Source organism: Nyctereutes procyonoides, unplaced genomic scaffold (genome assembly GCF_905146905.1).
Source record: "Nyctereutes procyonoides isolate TBG_1078 unplaced genomic scaffold, NYPRO_anot_genome, whole genome shotgun sequence".
NCBI lineage: Eukaryota > Metazoa > Chordata > Mammalia > Carnivora > Canidae > Nyctereutes > Nyctereutes procyonoides.
Window position 1 is genome coordinate 26,401,588 of NW_026575136.1, and position 20,044 is coordinate 26,421,631.

The window sequence follows — 20,044 nt, forward strand, 5'->3', positions numbered from 1 at the left end:
GGCTGTTACAGGCTAAAATGCAGAAAAAGGTTTTACAAGGGGACATGGTATATTTGTGCTAAAAACAGGCACCCCACAAATCCAGAGAAGGGAGCCAAAAAGAAATACCAGACACAGGGAACAGTGTGAGTAAAGGCGAGAGCGAGAGGAAGGAAAGTGCGTTGTTTGGGGGATGATGTATGGGGATGGGGAGGGTGCAGAGCAGAGCACTGGATTGGGGACTTGTGACCAAGGATGCTGCAGAGAGGGGAAGAATTATTTGTGGAGAGTTTAATGATCAGATTAAAGAAGACATGCTCTTTCCCAAAACCAGGCACCCGTGGAAGCTTAGAGCCAGGGAACATGAAGGTTGCGGAGGTGCTTTGACAACACGGAGGACAGGCAGGACAGCTGACCCACATGAAGCCCCTGTGGCATGCACAGCCAGCCCCCCCCCCCCCCGCCCCGCCTGCACAAAGTGCTGTGAGGACCAATCCAACGGAGCGAAACCTGCAGGGATCACCAGACCTCGGACTAGTTGCTTTGAGTCTCCTAGAATTAGTGTCAACTCCCAGTGAGTGTCCAGAAATCCTCAAAAGCAGGATTAGGTCTCCCCCCAGTCAAGGGTTCTGGGTCTGCAAACTGGCTCAAGTCTGCAGGTTGACTGATGGGCTACGATTCTCTGTTTTTATGATTCAATTTTTACTTACATTGTCTTGATCTAGACCGCTTCTGCTTATACAGATAAAGGATGTAGTAGACTGCCCATCATCTCACTTCTAGAACACCATGAGAACAGTTTGACACGGAGGAAATGAGAGACCCGTGAGAGTACAGACATAGAAGAAAGTAAGAAGATGGAACCAAACACAACTGAGACATGGGGATGAGGACAAGATGCTCCCACTACCGGAGACTGGTTTGGGGGAGGAAGGGGCACAGTGGGGTTCAGAATGGCGGTGGATTGTCCCTGTGGCTATGACCAGCACTGAGCTGGAAATCTGGAATGGAAACGGGAGACCTGTCAGGTCTGGAGGCGGGGGTTTTGGGACACCTTGCATCCAAGCTGAAAGGTTTAGAGGGAGTCAGTGAGAGCTCAAAGTGAGAGAAGCCCAGCCTGGATGGGGGCGATGTCTGCATTGAGCAGGTGGGAGAAAGGGAACACCTGGCGTGCTGCACCAAGATGCTCTCTGGTCAGCGGGATCCCAGCAAGCATCAGCCTTGTATAATAGAAACAAGAAGGTTGGGGGTTTAAAGGGAGACATTTCCCCAGGTTCCAACTGCTACCGAAAAGGAAAACATCATGGCTCTGGATGTGGTCAGAAATTGGTACATAACCCACTTCTGAGATGGCTGTTTTATTAGAGCAACAGAAACACAAGAGCTGCTGGAGGGGTGGGAGGGGGACAGGGCATGAGGGACAGGACTCAGAGACCATGTAGCTGGCAGGAGAGATAGCAGCAGTCCAGAGGAGCAGCGGGATGACAGGCAATTCTTCCAGGACTGGGAGCCTGCAGCACACTTGGAGGTGGTGAAGGAGAGACGGTGAAGATTCTGGGAGTGGAGGGATGGCCGGGGACCCTTTATTAGTCACTCAAAGGGAGGACAGAGGTGGAGGGGACAGAAAGGGAATGCCTAGGTAGCGATCCTCCTTCATGGGGGAGGTTGAGGGTGCTGGGGCAGGGCTGGGGGTGGGGGTAGGGGGTTATCAGGGACTTCAGGCCCAAGACAGAATGATCCATTATTCTTTACAAAATAGCAAATGTAAGGTTAGCACTGAGTCTTTATTTCCTTCCCAATGGCTTCAGATGGCATTCCCACGTTACGCTGCTCCCACGTTATTTGGGCCAAACTCCTTTAATTCACAACATTCCCATCAGCAATGAGTTTCTAACCACAATTCTGTGAGCAAATATATAAATTTAAATGTATCTTGCTCTTTTGTGAAGGAAATACAAAGACGCCGAACTTGTAGCTAATGAAAGACACTGGATTAGGAGAATATTTTCTCTGGTTTCAGTTCAGTTGTGTCTTAGAATGAGCTTATTTTGCCCACAAGCCTCCTGCCTTCTGTCTGTTCATTCCTGGCCTGCCATTCACACGCTGCTGTAGGTTTCGTATTTTCATGCCAATTCCCTCCCTGCAGGACTCTGCTAAATAAATCCAGTGGCTTCTTGCTCGGCCTGACCATGAAGATGGGGCCCCTCCTGTCGATCGCTGTAACCTGCACGCTGGATCCTCAGTTGGGATCTGATCGTTTTTTGACGCGGTTCCAAATCTCCTGCCCTTCTCGTTACTCCTATACACCTCATCCTGAATCTCCCACCTCAGTTTGCTCTGCTCATGGCCCCTTGTTTCTCCCTGTCTTCCGAAAGCCTTCTGAAAACTGTCTCTTGAGGGTGGCTGCTGTTGTGTTCTCTCTCTTTTTTTTTAAAGGGCAGAGCACTGGGTTGGGGGGTTATTTATTTATGAGAGACACACACAGAGAGAGGCAGAGACGCAGGCAGAGGGAGAAGCAGGCTCCATGCAGGGAGCCTGACGTGGGACTCGATCCCGGGTCTCCAGGATCAGGCCCTGGGCTGAAGGCAGCGCTAAACCGCTGAGCCACCGGGGCTGCCCTGTTGTGCTCTCTTGACTTGGACCTCTATCTTCTGGTCTTTTGAACCCATAAGTGGTCACTGTTAATCGTTAGCTAATTCCCTTAGGCAAGGCTCGTCTTGGAAGCCCCTGCCTTTCTACATTTTGTTTTAGGACATGGGCAGCGAAACAGGTACTCGACAATAATGGGTTGCTGATGTGTTCTTTTTCTTCTGAATATAACATCATGGTGCTTGGCATTATTCTAACTTGGCTGTGATCTCTGTCTGTCCACAGCTAATGACATACTGGCCAACACAGCAGAGCCACACTGAGCAAAGGCCCTTCTCCAGAGACACCAGAGTGAAGGTCTTAAACACAGAAGGTCAGGGACATATCATCTATGGTTGTCCTGCTCCTTGCACAGGCTGTATCAGGATGCAATCGGGTTTTATCAGAAATGTCCCTGGTTTGCTCCACGTAGGAGGGCAGGCTTTAATGAATATGACAATAGAATATGGCATTTCCAGTTGTCCTCTATTGTTAGGGGCAACTTCTAAATGACCCTAAAAATACTGCATTTAGTAATTTTGAAAATTATGAGTTTCTCCAAAAGAAAGAAGGAAAAGCAGGAAGTTATGGTGCCTTTAACAGCCACATGAAGAAGGGTGTTGCATTTGAGAGTTCAGAAAACCAAGGCTAGAGGGACTCTTACAATAATAAGTGGCCGTAAGGCAAAAGTGGGACCCAGGTATCTTAGGTGTGAATTCCAAGCCATGTCAAATATAGATTGTTACCTTTACATAAAGGATGAAGGTATGGAAAGGAAATGTGGGAAGGGGGTGTGTAAAGAGAAGGAACATCTAGAAATTTCGAAATCGTTAAGGCAGATGTCTCCTAATTTATATGTTGCTCTTGGTTAGGACGAAGGGACCTGAATTCTTATAAGCTGTGACAGGGAAAAGCAGGTAAACAGATTCATGCTGAGTGTACACGTCACTGTCCCTCCACAAACCATAAAGGTTGGTTTCAGGTTCTCTAACAAAAATGCATGAAAAAACAGTAAAACAGGAAAATCTCTCACTCTTGCAGCCAGTCGTAGCGACTTGAGTGTTTTTCTTGGCAAATATTCAAATGTCACATGACAGCATCACATGCTTAATACTATTTTAGTCAATATGATTTGTGTTAAAGTCACCTGAAATGGGCGATCGTTTGATCTTACTATCACCGACACATCCTCACACAACATCCCTCACTGCTGATGAACTCACAAGAAAGACCTGAGTTTAGGAAACTCATTTTCTTAGAAAAGGAAAAAAAAAAAAAGCAGTTCTCAGTAAAAGATAAACCACAGAGCTACCATGTTCAGACAAGTTGTACATATTAAACCACACACACACACACACACACACACACACACACAATATCAAATAGTGTTTAGGCTTCATCTAACCTACAAATGTGAGCAGATTCAGCATTAAGGAGTTAAGACCAGAATCCCACTCATGCCTTTCCCTGACAGTGAGAACACACTGAAGAACAGTGAAACTATGTTCTAGATTACCTCATTTGTTCTCCACACAGTTCTAACAATCCATAATAATCCAAAGGTTCTCTACTCAGTAGGGCACCAGAGCCAACATTCCTCCACAGAACAGGCTGGGCAGAGCTTGCTCTGAGATAAAATCTATTTCTACCTCAAAGTACAGGGAAGCCTCAGGCTCACAGGACTCAAAGTTCCCAAATGATGTCAGATTAAAAATAAATAAATAAAGGGGGCTGGGAAGAGCATTTGACTTTCTCAGGTGGAGAGTCTAGCAACAGAAAAATTAGTGATGAAAACAGCTAAGAGAGGCCAATGACCTTGATGTTGCACCCGAAATGATGTGGGAGGGCAGACTTGCTGGTCCAAAAATGAAATCTCAATGGCTGGCAACAGCTGCAAAAGCCAAGCCTCTTTGTGGGAAAGTGGAGAAATATGGGAGAAATGGAAAGAAGAGGGGGAGAAGGAGCAAAGAAAAAGGATGAGAAAAATGGTGGCAGATTGTGCAGCCAGAATGTGGGCAGAAAGCAGTCTCTACACACATGGACTGTCTTAGAGGCAGACAAGCAGTGAGAAGAGAGAGATGCTGACTCTGACTGACTGTGCTGCCTCTGGCTGACTGTGCTGCCATCTTGGAGGAAAGGAGGGAAGACAAACATCGCTCTCAGCTCAGAAGACAGTCTGTGAGATCCAGTCCTTCCACCTGCTTCTAATGCCATACTGACAGTTATTTTAAAGCATTTAAAACATAAACCATGTTCATGGAAACTTTCATCAGATCTCTCCTTGACATATATTCATCTGCATATTTTCAAGGTTGACTCAAAACTGTAAAGAAGCAAATTAAAGCCAAGAGGGAAATTTCTAGCTGCTGCACTAGGTTAAAAAAATAATCAACCTAAAAATAAAATAACACTTTAGCCCATAGGGTTCATTTTTACAATATTAGTTCCTCAGAACCCAACTCTCGTAAACCATAATCTCCTCTGAATGAATTCTCTCATATATATATACATATATATCACTGTGATGGTTTTATTATGGCCCCATATTTGTACTAAAGTTTGAGATTTCAAAGGGATGCCGCCCTGCATCCTTTCCTGCAACTTAGAGGCACTTGGTGGTGACGATGTCATAACCACATGGAAGGATGCAGAAAGAAGTACTTTCATACACTCCTGGTAGAAATAGATATTGCCATGCCATTTAGAAAGTGATCTGAAAATATCTACCCAAATTTAAAAATACTGCCACCAAGCCATCTCATGCCCACATGAACAAAGGGATGTTCAGTACTGTATTGTTTATACTAGAATCATTTACTAAGTCATGCTACACACATTCAAGGAGTAATATGCAGTCACGAAAAAGACAGAATGTGGGGCACCTGGGTGGCTCAGTCAGTTGAGCAAAATCTGATTCTTGATTTCAACTCAGGTCATGATCTCAGGGTTGTGAGAGATCTAGCCCTGCATTGGACTCCCCACTCAGAGTGGCATCTACTTAAGATTTTCTCTTCCTCCTCCTCTACTTCTCTCTCTCTCTAATGAATAAAAAAAAAGAAAAAGAAAAAGAAAGAATGGAGAATTTCAACACTGTATCCTTGTTAAGTGAGAAAAAAAGCAAGATGCAGAGAGGACATATGATATGATCTGATTTTTATAAAGCAATGACAAGAATCACAACATGTATGTGTGAATATCTAACGTCTGATATAATGACATGAGTGTGAAGTAAAGCGTGGAAGGGTATGTGCAAGTTTGATAACACTGGCAACACAGGGGAGAGGGATTAGGGGTGGAGGGAAGAAAGAAGTGGGAGGGAAGTAATAAGTGAAAATGAAAGATGTCAACCATAAAAACCACATGGATGCTATGATCTCATTTATAGGAAATCATGTGTGTGTGTACTCAGGCACACAGAGGTGAACTGATGATGATGGGATGGTCTGCAAAATATCAGCGTGTTTTACTGCAGGGGGTTCAGATGTTTTGAAAGATAAGTCTTACTTTATTCCTTATATGTATTTTCAAAAATATTTACAGAACCAGAAAAAATACCATTGAAGGGGACATATGAAAAAGTCCCATGCAAGACAGTATGGGTCATCAGAGCAAGAGCAGGCAGAGAAGGTTGTAACATCAAGCTGGGACCACACTAGGAAGCTTCTCAGTGCCAGGCAAAGACAGGAGAGAACAGCTTGCAGGATGTGTACCAACATATTAACAATAGGCTGGGGTTTTTTTTTGGTAGTGGTGGATTACGAGTGATTTTTCCCCCTTCTTTTTGTTTTTCTCTATTTTCCCACTTTTCTGCAAAAAACCTTGGATCTTGCTTTTATAAGCATAACAATAGATTATTTAAAAAGAATTATGCCATGAAGGTTTTTAAAGTGAGATGGGGTAGTCATCCAAGTGAGGTTTTAGGATATTAGCAGCAGCCCCAAGAGGCAGAGATTAAAACCCACTTACGAAGCAGGCGTGCCAGTTGTGGGTTCTTAATGGCCCCAAATAAAGAGGAAATGGTGGAAATAGTGGGCCTCGGATGTTTTCTAAATTAAGGGATGAATAAGTGAAACACTGCTGATGAAGAACAGCTAAGTTTCAGTGGCACTTTGTAAAGTTTTATATGAATGCCTACAGCAATACAGGCAAATGTCAAAGTCAGGTGATTTGATAAAAAAAAAAATTACAGAGAACTGTCATTGTTTCTAAGACTGGCCCATTCTTAATACCAAATCTCTGAATGCAGTCACTTCTTGGAACCCATATCAAGAGAAGGCATGATACCCAGGGGAAACAACAAAATAAGTCTATGGTGATGAAGATGAAGAGAAATGATGTGAGAAGAAGATGTAAAAAGCTTTTCTCCATATAAAAATGAAACACACTAATGACAAGCATTGCCTCAAACAGACACTGGGATTTTGTAGATCAACTAAAATTTTCCCAGGTGACTTTTGGGTTGTATTCATTTCATACAGTAGCCAACATAACAAGTTCGGAACCAGTATTAGCAGGAGTTAACTTGAAAGATTTTATTCTACTGTGGTTTGCCTTTTCCTAAAAGTTGGCACATTCTGGGAACTCCCCTTCAGTAGAAGCATTCAGGAGGAGGATGGGTGGCGCCCTGCTGAAGAAGGCTTCCAAAGAACTTCCTGCTTCAAGACTGTCTGATTCAAGATGCGACATTACGCCAACTGCCAAATTTTACACCTTCTCTCTCTCAGATGCTCTAATTGAGGCAATTTACTAAATAAACTGTGTTTCTGTTTTCTGGCATTCCTGAAGCAGATGTGATAGAACTGAAAGCAAACAACTTAAGCAACACACTCCACGCATTACCATCTAAAAACAATGTAATCATGAAACTAAAATGTTTATGCAATAACCAAAGACGGAGACAAAGAAACCAAAAGTCATTTTTGTAAGACAAAGTCCTGGCCAGCACTTCCAACAAGAGGATTTATTGAGTTATCCTGAAATGGCTCACCAGGAAAAGTCAATGTGACTTGATTTCTTGGTTTCCTGCTATTAGTCCAAGCAGTGAGAAAGAATTTAGGAGGAACAGGGCTGGTTATCACAGAGAACAGGGTTCTCCAGACAGAATTTCAAGATAGGCTCATGAGAAACTAAGCAACATCGACCTCCAGACAACATCCCCACAGCTCACCCAATGACACTTCTCCATGTGTGGACACTCCCTCCAATGTCAACCAGCAGCATCCTTCTTTCTCCCCATATGGCTGATGTGTTTGCGTTTGCCTTCTTGCCTCCCTCTGTCTCCTTAGGTCCTCTTTATCATTCCAGTTCTCTCTCTTCCTCCAGGTTTGGCTCAAAGCTCACCTCTCCTCTGTCTGATCCCAGCAAATTCTGGTCTTTTATTTTTTTCTGAGCTCTCTTCTGGTCTGTACACCCAATTAACATGAAACAATTAGCAAGTGCATTGACAGGAACAGCCCCAATGAATGATTACTGCTGGATCTCCTAACATCCTAAATGTCTTTCTTTTTATGGTACAATGTGGAGATAGGAGAAGTTCCCTCCTTCCTTCCCTTCTTCTTTTAATTTAGTGTTTATTAAACACCTACTTTAAGCAAAGCACTGTTGAAGGTGTTTTCATGCATGATCTCACTTACTTTCCTCACAAACCTCTGTAGAAATGTCTACCAGTCCAACTCTGCTCCTCTCTGGCTTTCTTTTCATGGCATGATAACCTACTCAGTCCCCTGGTGTTGTGCTTGGTTCTTCCTTCCTCCTCAGCCTGACATCCAACCAACTGCCAGTTCTGTATCTTGTATCTGGCTCCTTCTTTTAATCCTCCTGTCTTTACAGCTCTTCTAGATACAAGAGCCTCTTTAAACTGGTCTCCCTGCAACCAGGTTATCATTCTACACAAGGGTTGGTTGGCATCCCTGCACACATACAAAACTCCATGATTCTTGTTGTCTACATAATATAACCTGAGTTCCCAAGTTTGACATTAAGGGACTGCTGCCTTTCACACCTTTCATATCCCACCACCTATTAAAGTTTATCTTCTAAACACATAGAGTTTTTTTCAGATTCCCCAAACACACCAAGCAACTGTACTCTTACCAGTTTTTGTTCATGCTGTTCCCACTGTATGAAATGGCCTTCTCCCATCTCTGTCCTAGAATAAAATCCTCCTTCTCAAACCTAGCTCAAATGCCACTTAACTCCCCCATGTCAAATTTAATTGTTCTTTCTCCTGAACTTTCTTAGATTTAGTTGTTTATGCTCTGAAGCTGCCTCTAGATCATAAAATACTGGAGGGTAGAGATACTATCTGTTTTTCTTTGCATTCCAACACCATGGCCCAACTACACCAGCACTCCCTAAGCATAAGCAGAAATGAAGTTACTAGCACTGGTAAGTGTGTTTACTAGCTACCACTGTCTTCCAACTGTTTCTCAGAATTTCAGGCTAACAAACATTTATTAGGTACCTGCTACATACAGAGCACTATGGCAGGAGCTGTAGAAGCAAGCCAGCTAGTGAGCCCTGGTGCTTTTAGAATGCATCTTTTTGAAGACCTACTTACCTCACTATTCTAAACCACCAAATATACCATTATTTGAAGACATAGCCACTCTTGTGGATCAGCAACCATTCACACCACTTCCCTCCTTCACCAGATATAGTAGAGGTAAGATCCCTATGCTTCAAAAAGCACTCAAGAAAAGAAGGCTCATGACTCTAGAAATCAGAGGTGTTCTTTCCTCTCAGGACAGAGAGTGGGTTGATATAGAAAATAAAGGCAATCGGCTCATAGCAGTACTAAGTCTCAAACCCCATATTATAATGAGCACTTAAAGCCATGAAAGTAGCTAAGAAACCATGAATGTCTGGGAAAACTAAAAAATCTATTACCTATGAAGTTGTGCTAATAGATTAAAACTTTTGTAAGGGATAATTTTTTGGTTTGAAGAATGGTATTTTGATAGCAGCTGTGCAAATTTTCCTGAAGAGGCCAAGGTAATCTATGACATAAGGTGACCATATGTCCCAGCTTGTCAGGGAGTGTCCTGCTTTACACCTGTTGTCCCTGAAAAATTAATAGTGCCCCCTTTACTCTCATAACTGTCCTAGTTTGAATGATAAATTACATGACCACTCTTATGAGTGTACTGTCGGACTTCAGTGGCTTGTCCATACAGGAGAACACAGTTTGCTACAATATAGGGAGTGATACTGACAAAGAGACAAAATCCAGGTTTCGTGACACCAAGTCCAAGCTCTATCTCAGAGAAACATATTTCCTCTAAGTTCCCATAAGTTAATTAAATGAATTAATTAATTCATCAATTAATCAAGAAAACCACTTTGGAAAATGGTAACGATGCATAAGAATGATTTCTACAAACTAGCCACTACAATTTAGTTGGGGAAAGTACATACATATTCAATAATTAAAAGGGTCAGAAATATTCATAATATGGTACCAATTGTGAAGTTCAAATGACAATTTTAAAAGGGGTCAAAGAAGAGAAAAACCCTCCCTGGCTTCAGACTTCGGGGGAGGCTTCTGGAAGATGATGAAAACCTGAACTGGGCCCCAAAGGAAAGAGAAAGAAAAAAGGAAACAAAAGGTATCTTTCCCTGAAAAAATAAAGGTAGAAAACAAACAAAATTGGGACAGGAATAAATGACCTAAGTGATCCTACAAGCATTATTACTTTCCATTGCAGCAGATAAAAACAAGACAAGAGAAACACGATGGTCTACATGGCTTTCCCAAAATCAAAATCTTGCAGTGATTTAAGTCACAATCATCAGATTGAGGTGTCTTGCAATCAGACAAGTGATAGCTGCTAGATGACAGTGCTCTTCCCTGTGATGTGGTGAGCAAAAAAGTGGCCACCCTTTGAGTTCTATCCCCAGCCTTTTCACTAACTGGCCAAGTGTCTGTGGGCAAGTGGTTTCATCAGTTTTGAGCCTTAGTTTCCTTAAATAAAATGCTAGGGTTGGATGAAGTAGTCTCTAAGAAACTTTCAACCTCTGGCAATCCATAGCCCTCTACATTCAACTCTCACTTTCGTTTAGTATGTTCTAGGTTTAGCTCAATAGTGGATGTGAGTGTTAATTTCTAGCAAAATGGCAAAACAGTGGGCTGATCCTGTGGGTCTCTTCTCACTACAAAGATGTGATTCTCAAGAAAACATCACAGAGCTGAGCTAGGAAAAAAAGGAAGAAAGGGAAAGAAGCACAGGAGATAGGAATGAAGATAAAAATTGAAACCAGAGGGGCACTTGGGTGACTCAGTTGGCTGGTCGTCCAACTCTTGATTTTGGCTCAGGTCATGATCTCAGGGTCATGGGATCCAGCCCTTCACTGGGCTCTGTGCTCAGAATCCCTCTCTGCTTGTTCCTGTCTCTCTGCTCCTCTCAAATAGATAGATAGATGATAGATAGATAGATAGATAGATAGATAGATTCTTTAAAAAAAAAAAATTGAAACCGGAGCTTTCACAAAAAGTTGACTCCATGGTGCCCAGAGTTTCAGATTTATACAAATGCCCCTAGAGATTTGGGGGGGTAGTGATTATATTCTAATGTCCATAAAGGGGCATGGCCGTGGTCCCGTATGAGGCAGGGGGGCCAGAATTGAGCCCCCTTCATAAATCTCAAAGCCTTAAAAAATCACCTTATCCATGAAAAAGAAACTAAAAGCAATCCTTCCATTAGGCCAAGATGAAGGGTAGGAAATTGCCTTATATCCAGAGCTCAAGATACCTTTGTGAAATCAAAACCCTAAACTTGAACCATATTCAGCTCTAGGATTAGAATTTACATTATCTATACATCTAGGTGACAAAAACACGAACATAAACCAAGGACCACTGAAATCCCTGAGATCTCCAGAAAAAAACAAGTATGTGGCTACCATATAGGGACAATGTCACAACTTAGGAATCACAAGTTTCCCATAGAAAAGAAATCTGTGTGAGCTGAACTTGCCAAAGTACACACACACAGACACACAGACACACACACACACACACATACAGGGAAATAAACTACCATGAGGGACAGTCATAAAGGGAAATTTGGAAAAAAAAAAACTAAAATCCTGAGAACTGGAAAAATACTAGAATCTGAAATGACTACAAAATAAGGTTGCTTAAAATTATTAAAGTGGCATAAGAAAGACTAAAAACCATAATTAAATAATAAGAGTAAATGAAAAAAGAAAATAGGCAGATTTGAAAAAATAAAATAGGACTCTTAAAAATATCTCAGTGGAAAAGTTAGACAATAGAATAAAACAAATATATGGGGGATCCCTGGGTGGCTCAGTGGTTTAGCGCCTGCCTTTGGCCCAGGGCATGATCCTGGACTCCTGGGACTGAGTCCCGCATCGGGCTCCCTGCATGGAGCCTGCTTCTCCCTCTGCCTGTGTCTCTGCCTCTCTCTCTCTCTCTGTGTGTCTCTTGTGAATAAATAAATAAAATCTTAAAAAAAAAGAATAATAGAAATATAAAACTACTGAACTGGAAGAGTAGATTTGAGGAAATCAACTAAAATGTAACACAGGACTTCCAAGTAAAATGGAGAATTGAACACACATGTCTAATGTGGTCTCATGTTGAATCCACACTAAAACTAGGGAAAATAACCATTTAAAAGACATAAACCCACAAGGATAAAGAGAACAGGTGAAGAGATAATAGTAACAAGACTTAAGATGGAAAACAGATGGACAAACAGCAACAAAACCAGCAGATCAAAGGAAGCTGAATTCTAAACTAGTAATAGAGAATGTTAGGAGCCAACCAGCAGATGCTCCAAAGGTCCAGGAACAGATAGCGTTAGTTATATCTGGAACTGGGGAGGGAGAAGAGGAGAGAGGCGACTAAAATGAGGAGAATGGAGTGAAAGATTTTTAAGAATCAATAAATCCCTTCCTCAATCCATCCTGCTGGGCAGGAGCCTCTATCCCAATGGGTAAAACTGGAGGTTTGGTCTCTAGAGAGAAGAGTCTTAGATAGGGAGATGCCATTCAACAAACAAAATAGAAAGTTGTATTCTGGGACACCTGGGTGGCTCAGTGGTTGAGCGTCTGCCTTTGGCTCAGGGTGTGATCCTGGGCTCCAGGATCAGGTCCCACACTGGGCTCCTTGCGGGGAGCCTGCTTCTCCCTTTGCCTGTGTCTCTGCCTATCTCTCCCTCTCTCTGCCTCTCATGAATAAATAAATTAATTAATTAATTAAAAAGAAAGCTGTATCCTGAATGCTGACTCCTCCAGTCTTATTCCTCCCTGCAGCTCTCAGCTCTCACAGGTAGATATTTACCCTCCATATAAGGGGTTGGAAGCATGTTCCCTGGAAAGTCTGATCATCCCTGATATTCCCCATCTTTAGGGGTTGACTTTAGGAGTTCTCCAACACATGGCATAAACATATTATTCCACACTGATGCTCAAAGTTAGCCAGCCCCTCATATATCCTCAGAGCTTCTAATAAGCTTATTAGTTCTTCATTCCTGAATAAAGGCAGACAGCCAAGGATTACTGGACATGCAAGGAGAGCCTCTACATGAAAAACAGAATTCAAAACAGACAAAAAGGAAAAAGTAATGGAGAGGAAACAGAAATCATGAAGGGGGAAGAAAATTTCAAAAGAGAATACATTTTTTTTCTCAAAAAGCTAAGAGAATGCCACACGATGAAAACAGAACACTTAAAAAAAAACTCGACTATTTATAGATGAAAAGAGAAAATTAAGACAGTAACAAAAAAGAAAACCCAATAGATAGGTTGGAAATTGAGTTTAAGAAACTGCTCCCCACAAAAGCAAAAAGATGATGAGATAGAAAACAGGAGAGAAAACGTGAGACAATCAGAGGACTGCTTTAGCAAGTACAACACCCAAATAATAGGAGTTCTGGAAAGAAAGACTAGAGCTAATAGAGAAAAGCAAATACTAGCAGATTGAAAGAACACACTGAGTGCTCAGTATAATAAATCAAAACGGACTCATGAAGAGGAAAATTATTGTGAAATTTAGAATCCTGGGGAAAAGAAGATTCTACAAGTTCTAGAAAAAAAGAAAAAAAATCAGGTACAAGGCATCAAAAATGAGAATCAGAGTCTAGCCTTCTAACCACAACACTGGGAGTTAGCATACATAAAGAGCAATGTCTTCAAACTTCAGAAGAAAACTTATCTTTGACTTAGATTTCCTTGTGCAAGACAGGTAAGACATCAAGTAAGAAGAGAGACTAAAGACCTTTAGAGTCACTTAAAATTTGGATGTATCTCTTCTGGGTCTATTTTTGATCGGCTATGCAGGCTGGAAACCACAAAAATGAGTGAGTGAAAAAAAGAGAATTTTATGCAATCCTACATAAGACTAAGATAGAAGGATCATGTGGTGAAGGGAGCAGATGGCTGGGCACCAGGCAGAGAGACCAGTCCATCCAGACTAGGCCAGGTGGATCAAGAGAAAGACATACTGAAAGCCAATGCACTGTACTAGGTTTTAATTCTGATAACCTGCTGGAGGATGTGCTCCCTCCAGCAATGGGGTAAATCAGGAAAGGAGATCCAACTCAGAAGAAAGGCAATGGAAAGTTCTAGAATAACAAGAGATATCCCAGCATGACAGGGGTACAGCAGGCCTAGAGAAAAGTTCAGATAAAAGGAAAATGGAAGTCTTCAGAAATGATGCCACCAAGAAAATAAGTGCAATCAACAGATTACTGATGTGATCAGCCTTGTGGCGAAAGGTACTTGTGAGGTTACACAAGATATAGGGGAAATCGGCAATAGGTATGCAGAACACTAAGGAAATGAAAAAACAAGACAGATATTAACTTCATGAAAATAAAAAGTTCCACTGATAATACTATTAACATAGGCAAATTAATGAAAACACTAACAACTGAGTTAATCAAAAATTGCAATATAATTACACTGGGAGGAAGTGGAGCATAAGCAGTGGAGACAGTTATGTAAGAGAGTTAGGTTTATTTACTAGAATAGTTATGGCATCATGAAGAAGATTAATAAAATTTTTAAAAAGTATATATATTACTTAGGCATGTGGCAATATTTACATATGCACCAGAAGAAAAAGCTAAAATATACAAAGTGATGTTCTCTAGGAGGGGGACTGGGCGAAGCAGGGTATGCTCAAATTTGTTCCCACGGAAATTAAGGAGAGCGCACATAAGTAAATATGTACAAGGACGTTTATTTCTCACAGTGTTAGTGGAGAAATAAAACTAAAAATAAATTAAGTGTTCACCAGTAGTGGAACAGCTAAATAAATCATAGAATAGCACAGCATAGAATTTACTCAGCTATTTTTTAAAAACTGTTAAATTTGTATCTACTTATCTGGAAGGATATCCTGAATACATACTAAAAGAGAAAGGTTGTGAAGTCATGCATATGGTATGACTGGATTTTTTGCAAACAAAACCAAAACACTGTTATTTAATTTATATGGATATATAAGTGCTGTGTGTTTATATGAGCTTCAAGAAATGTCCCAAAGGATGCACGCCAGAAGTTAATATTGCTTACCTCAGAAGGACAGGAATGGAAAGAGTAGGGGGTGACTAAGAAAAAAAATCAACCACAGGAAAATAGAGATGTGTATGAGACATGAGAATATCAAGGTCTAACACACATGTAACAGTGGGCTAAGGAAGCTGTAACAAAGACAACTGGGGAGAGACAATATTCAGAGATTACGATTGAGAATTTTGCAGAATTGATGAATATTGGGAATCCTTAGATTTAAGAAGCATACTGAATCCCAGACAGGATTGTGGTGAAACTAGATCATCGATGACAAGAATAAAAAGAAAAAAAATCTGTAAAGCAATTAGAAAGAAAAAAAAATAGACATCTCTAAACAAATAATAGATTAGTGCCAACTCCAACACATCAATGATAGGTGCTGGCAGGCAATGAGGTAATAATTTCAAATGCTAAGGAAAAATATCTGCATGGAATTCTATTTCTAGAAAATTACAATTCAAGACCAAGGGTAAATTAAAGATATTTTCAGATAGACTGAGAGAGATAGCTTAGTATTCTCAAATCCTTGATGAAATAACTACCCAAAGATGTCCTTCAGTAAGAAGTATTTGAACTGAGGAAGGATGAACAGAACCTAAGAAGCAGCATCAGTTACATTTACTGAGGGCTTTACTCTGTCCTTTACTGCATACCAGGCACCTTTCTAAATGATTTACAGTGAAATTGGGATCCAAAGTCAGGCAGTTTGCTTCTAGATCTCATACTCTTAACTATAGTGTAAATAAACGGCATATATTTTGCTAAATTTTGAAAAGTAGATTTGTAAAAAAAAAAAATTGGCTGGGGATAAAAAGACAGAAACAAAATGGTAGATGATAAAATATCCAATGGTATCATATCAGAACATGAGAGAGAAAAGCGTTGTTAACATGTTCTAAGGAGTCTGTTATTATATTGTTTTGGAAGCAGAGATACAGACAGACTTTAATTTTGGACTTGTTAACTCAAATACAATTTTTAAGGTTTAAGGGTGACAGCTAAGATAAAAGAACAAAACACATACATACATTACAAATCAAGAAGACAACAGCAATCTTTTTTTAATGGTATAACCATATTTATTGTGCCTGGGATACAAGGTGAGGGAGAAACCAACAGGAGGAAGGTGGGGAAAGTCCAGAGCTCCAGTTAGAGGCAGGAATGTATATCTGCCAGGCTCATCACATAAGGAGAGGGAGGGCTCTGAGTACATCATTCCCTTGGTTTCTCCCCTGGGCTTCTTGAGCTTCTTGGACATTGGTGGATCTCCATGACCACCAGCCAAAGTCCTCTGCTTCATCCAGCTCTCACACTAGCCCTGGATAACTGCACCCATGGGATTGCTTGGCTACATTGCTCCATTCAGAGGAATCCTTGGAGACTGGAGTGTTGGGAGGCTTCCAGCTCGGTATAAAGGGTGGTCGTCAGCTCACAGACCTCCTGCTGGACAGCCACTCCAAAACTGACCCTATCCTCAATCCAAGGTATTTGCAGTTGCAGCCAGGTGAGGATCAGGCTGACTGCTCAGTGACATCCTCAGTCCCGGGGGTTAGGTACTGCAAAAGAATCATGATCTTCTTGCCATTCACTGGGCTACTGAGAAAACCTTGGCCTTCAGTTGACCCTTTCATTTTTCATCCATTTCTTCCTTCTCTTGCAGTTTCTTCTGCTCTTCCTTCTCAGGATCAGGTACCAGAGCATCTATAGGGGCCTTCAGACTGTTCAGGTGAGCTTCACTGAGAGCTGGATCCTTTAAAAAATGCTGCCAGCTCAGAAGTCTTCTTGGGGAAATTGCTCCTGAGTAGGTCCTCTGTCTTCATGGAATATATCCACCTGGGCTTGGGATTCAGGCTGGACTGTGTGGTGGTCATGGCCAGGGGGCCTGGCACTGCACAAGGGGCCAGGAGTGGACACAGGGAAAGGAAAGTAAAACCAACAGGAAAACCCAAGTCATCTAATAGAAGACAGAACAGGAAGAAAAAATAAGTAAAGAAGAATCATGGCACATAGAAAACATCTGGGTTCCTACTCATATAAGAAATATATGACTTATCAAAAATATTCTATCCATTAAAAGGCGGAAATCTTCAGACAATTCTGTAAAACTCCTTTTACGAGAGAGAAGTCCAAAACATGTCACAGTGGGGATACACATAAAACAATGCATTCAAATAGTAAGTGTCCCTACAAATAATAAATATTCAATAAATACTTCTTTTAATTGAATAAATGAATCCAATCAAATAGATTTCAGAGCCAAGAGCATTTGGGGGAGTGGTAGCAATGAGGGTCATTGCTTAATGGTCAAAGGATACATTCACCAGGAATCCTGCTGTATACCTACCAGTACAGTGTCAAGTGTATATAAAGCAACAACTGAGTTAATTGTATGAATGTAACAATTCAAAATTATAGTGAGAGATTTTAGCACACAACTCATGAAATCAACAGATGAAGCCAAAAAGTAGAAAAAAATACACAAGATTATAAAATGTATATTACAAACTTCATCTAATGGACATGTAAAGAGAACCCTCCACCCAATAAAGAATACACATGAAATGTTTACAAAAATTGACCAGGTTCTGGGCCACAGAGCAAGTCCCAACAAATTTCAAAGAACTGCTAACATTCAGACCACAATCATCAACCAGAATACAATAAAAGTTGAAATCAATAACAAAACCACAGCCACCAAGCCCCAGTACATTTGAAATTTCAAAAACACACTAAGTTATTAATATGAAATAGAAATGAAAGTAACAAAACATTTAGAACTGAACAATAGTTGAAACCCTAGATTTCAGTAGAAGGAATGTTTAGCATTAAATGTAATACCAAAAAACAAGGAAAACTTAAAATTATGAGGATAAGCAGCAATAAAATAAAGAAAATGGTAGATACACAAGATACAAGATAGGTAGATACACAAGAATGAATTAGAAAAACAAAAGAAGGCAGAAATAAACACTATTAGGCATAAAAACCCCCATAACTATAAATGTAGTATTTTTTAAGTATGAGATTTCTGCTCTCTGCTTTAAAGCAATAAATCTAAAAACAGATGAATAAAAAAATCTCCTAGAAAAATATGTTACCAAAACTGACACACAAAAAATGAGAAATAGCAAAAGCTATTTTGCTATTTGAATATATTTTTATAAGTTCAGTCTAAGGTTGGATTTTAGAAACAGACTGACAGTACAAAAAAGGAAAGCAAAAAGTCAATCTCAGTTCAAAATACCAATGTAAAAACCCTAAATAAAACATCAGCAAACATATCCAGCAGTGTAGTGTGTGTATAAATATATACTATTTCTTTAAAAATATATTTTTAATCTGATATATAGATGTATCACACATATCATATTTATCACATGATTAATATGTGATGTGCATGTGTGTGTGTATTTCTGATGATCTAGTAGAGTTTATCCCAGAAGCTCAAGGAAGATTTAACTTTAGCTAATATTATTCATCACAGTTACAGATCAAGAAGGAAAAACTATATAATCGTGTCAATAGTGGCAGGAAAAGTATTTAATGAAATTTAACATCCATTCACAATTTTAAGATGCAATGAAATACCTAACCAACCAAGAACAGAAGGAAGTCTTATTTTTAAAAATTTTTAGAAGATTTTATTTATTTATTTATTTGAGAGAGAAAGAGAGAGAGCTCAAGCAGGGGGGAGAGGCAGAGAGAGAAGCAGACTTCCTACTGAGCTGTGAGCTTGACAGGGGCCTCGATCCCAGGACACGGAGATCACGACCTGAGCTGAAGGCAGACATTTAACCATCTGAGCCACCCAAGCCCCCAAAAGGAAATTTTAACTAAGAAGTAGTTGTTATGAAGAACCTACAATAAACTTTAGGAATACATTTCCTTTAAAGTCAGACACTAGACAAATACGCTTTCTCCAGCACCCTCCATTCATCATTGTGTGAGATAACAGTGCTGATGCAATAAAGCAAGAACAAGGAATAAGAGAAATAAGGATTAGAAATGGAGAAACAAAAGAAGCATTATTTGCAGATGATAAGACTATCTACATAGAGAATCCAAAAGAAACTGCAATTATAAGTAATAAGACAGTTTGGCAAGAACTCTGGAGACAAGATTAACATACAAACACTCATGACATCCTTATCAACAACAATCAATTAGAATATGTAGTTTTAAAAAGATTCCATTAGCAATAGCAATAAACTATGATAAACATAGAAATAAATCTAAAGCAAATTATTAAACTTCACTGAAAGTTGTAAGACCTAAATAAACAGAGATATATATCATGTTCAGAGAGTTGAAAATTCAACATCAATATCAATTCCTTTTAAATTAATATATAAATTAAATGTAATTCATATTAAAATCTCAGAAAGCATTTTTTGTGGACATTTTTAGCCAGTTTAAAAATTCACATAGAAGAATTAAGGTAAAAAACAGCCAAGACAGTATTGAAAAGGTGTAAGGTGGGCTCTTGTTCTACTAGATATTAAGACATTAATTAAAGCTTTGTAATTCAGACACATTAGGATTGGAGAAGATATAGATCATTAAATCAACGCAACAGAGAGAGCCCCTCCATGTATCAGAGCTTAGGATGAGACAGAGGTAGCATAATAAAACTGTGGGAAAGGACTGAACTCTTTAATAGATGGTTTGGGACAACTGGTTATTCATATGGGAAAAAAATAGATCTCAAACTCACACTATATCCACAAATGAGTTCCAAGAGAATTATAGTTAACTTCAAAATATTTAGAAAAAAATACAGTCACTATTTTTATAATCTCAGGCTAGGGAATGATAAACAATAGCAAATAAACAAACAAACAAGAGACAGGAAAAAGTGGTGATAAATTGGATTTTAAAACTCTTGTGAAAA

At 40.1% G+C, this 20,044-nt stretch overlaps 1 protein-coding gene and 1 pseudogene across 3 annotated transcripts in view; both read right to left on the minus strand.

The window, feature by feature from the left end:
* Positions 1-20,044, minus strand: part of LOC129495480 (apoptosis regulator Bcl-2) — a 171,298-nt gene that overhangs the window by 73,879 nt on the left and 77,375 nt on the right. Inside the window, exon 3 of one of the 3 annotated variants that reach the window (XM_055303018.1) lies at positions 16,882-17,107. The exons of the other annotated variants lie outside the window; for them this stretch is intronic. Within the exon in view, the coding sequence (XP_055158993.1) occupies positions 17,021-17,107 (87 nt within the window). The 3' untranslated portion in view covers positions 16,882-17,020. Of the gene's footprint in view, positions 1-16,881; positions 17,108-20,044 lie in introns of those variants that run through there. 3 annotated transcript variants of the gene reach the window in all.
* LOC129495415 (proteasome activator complex subunit 1-like) lies at positions 16,366-17,013 on the minus strand (annotated as a pseudogene).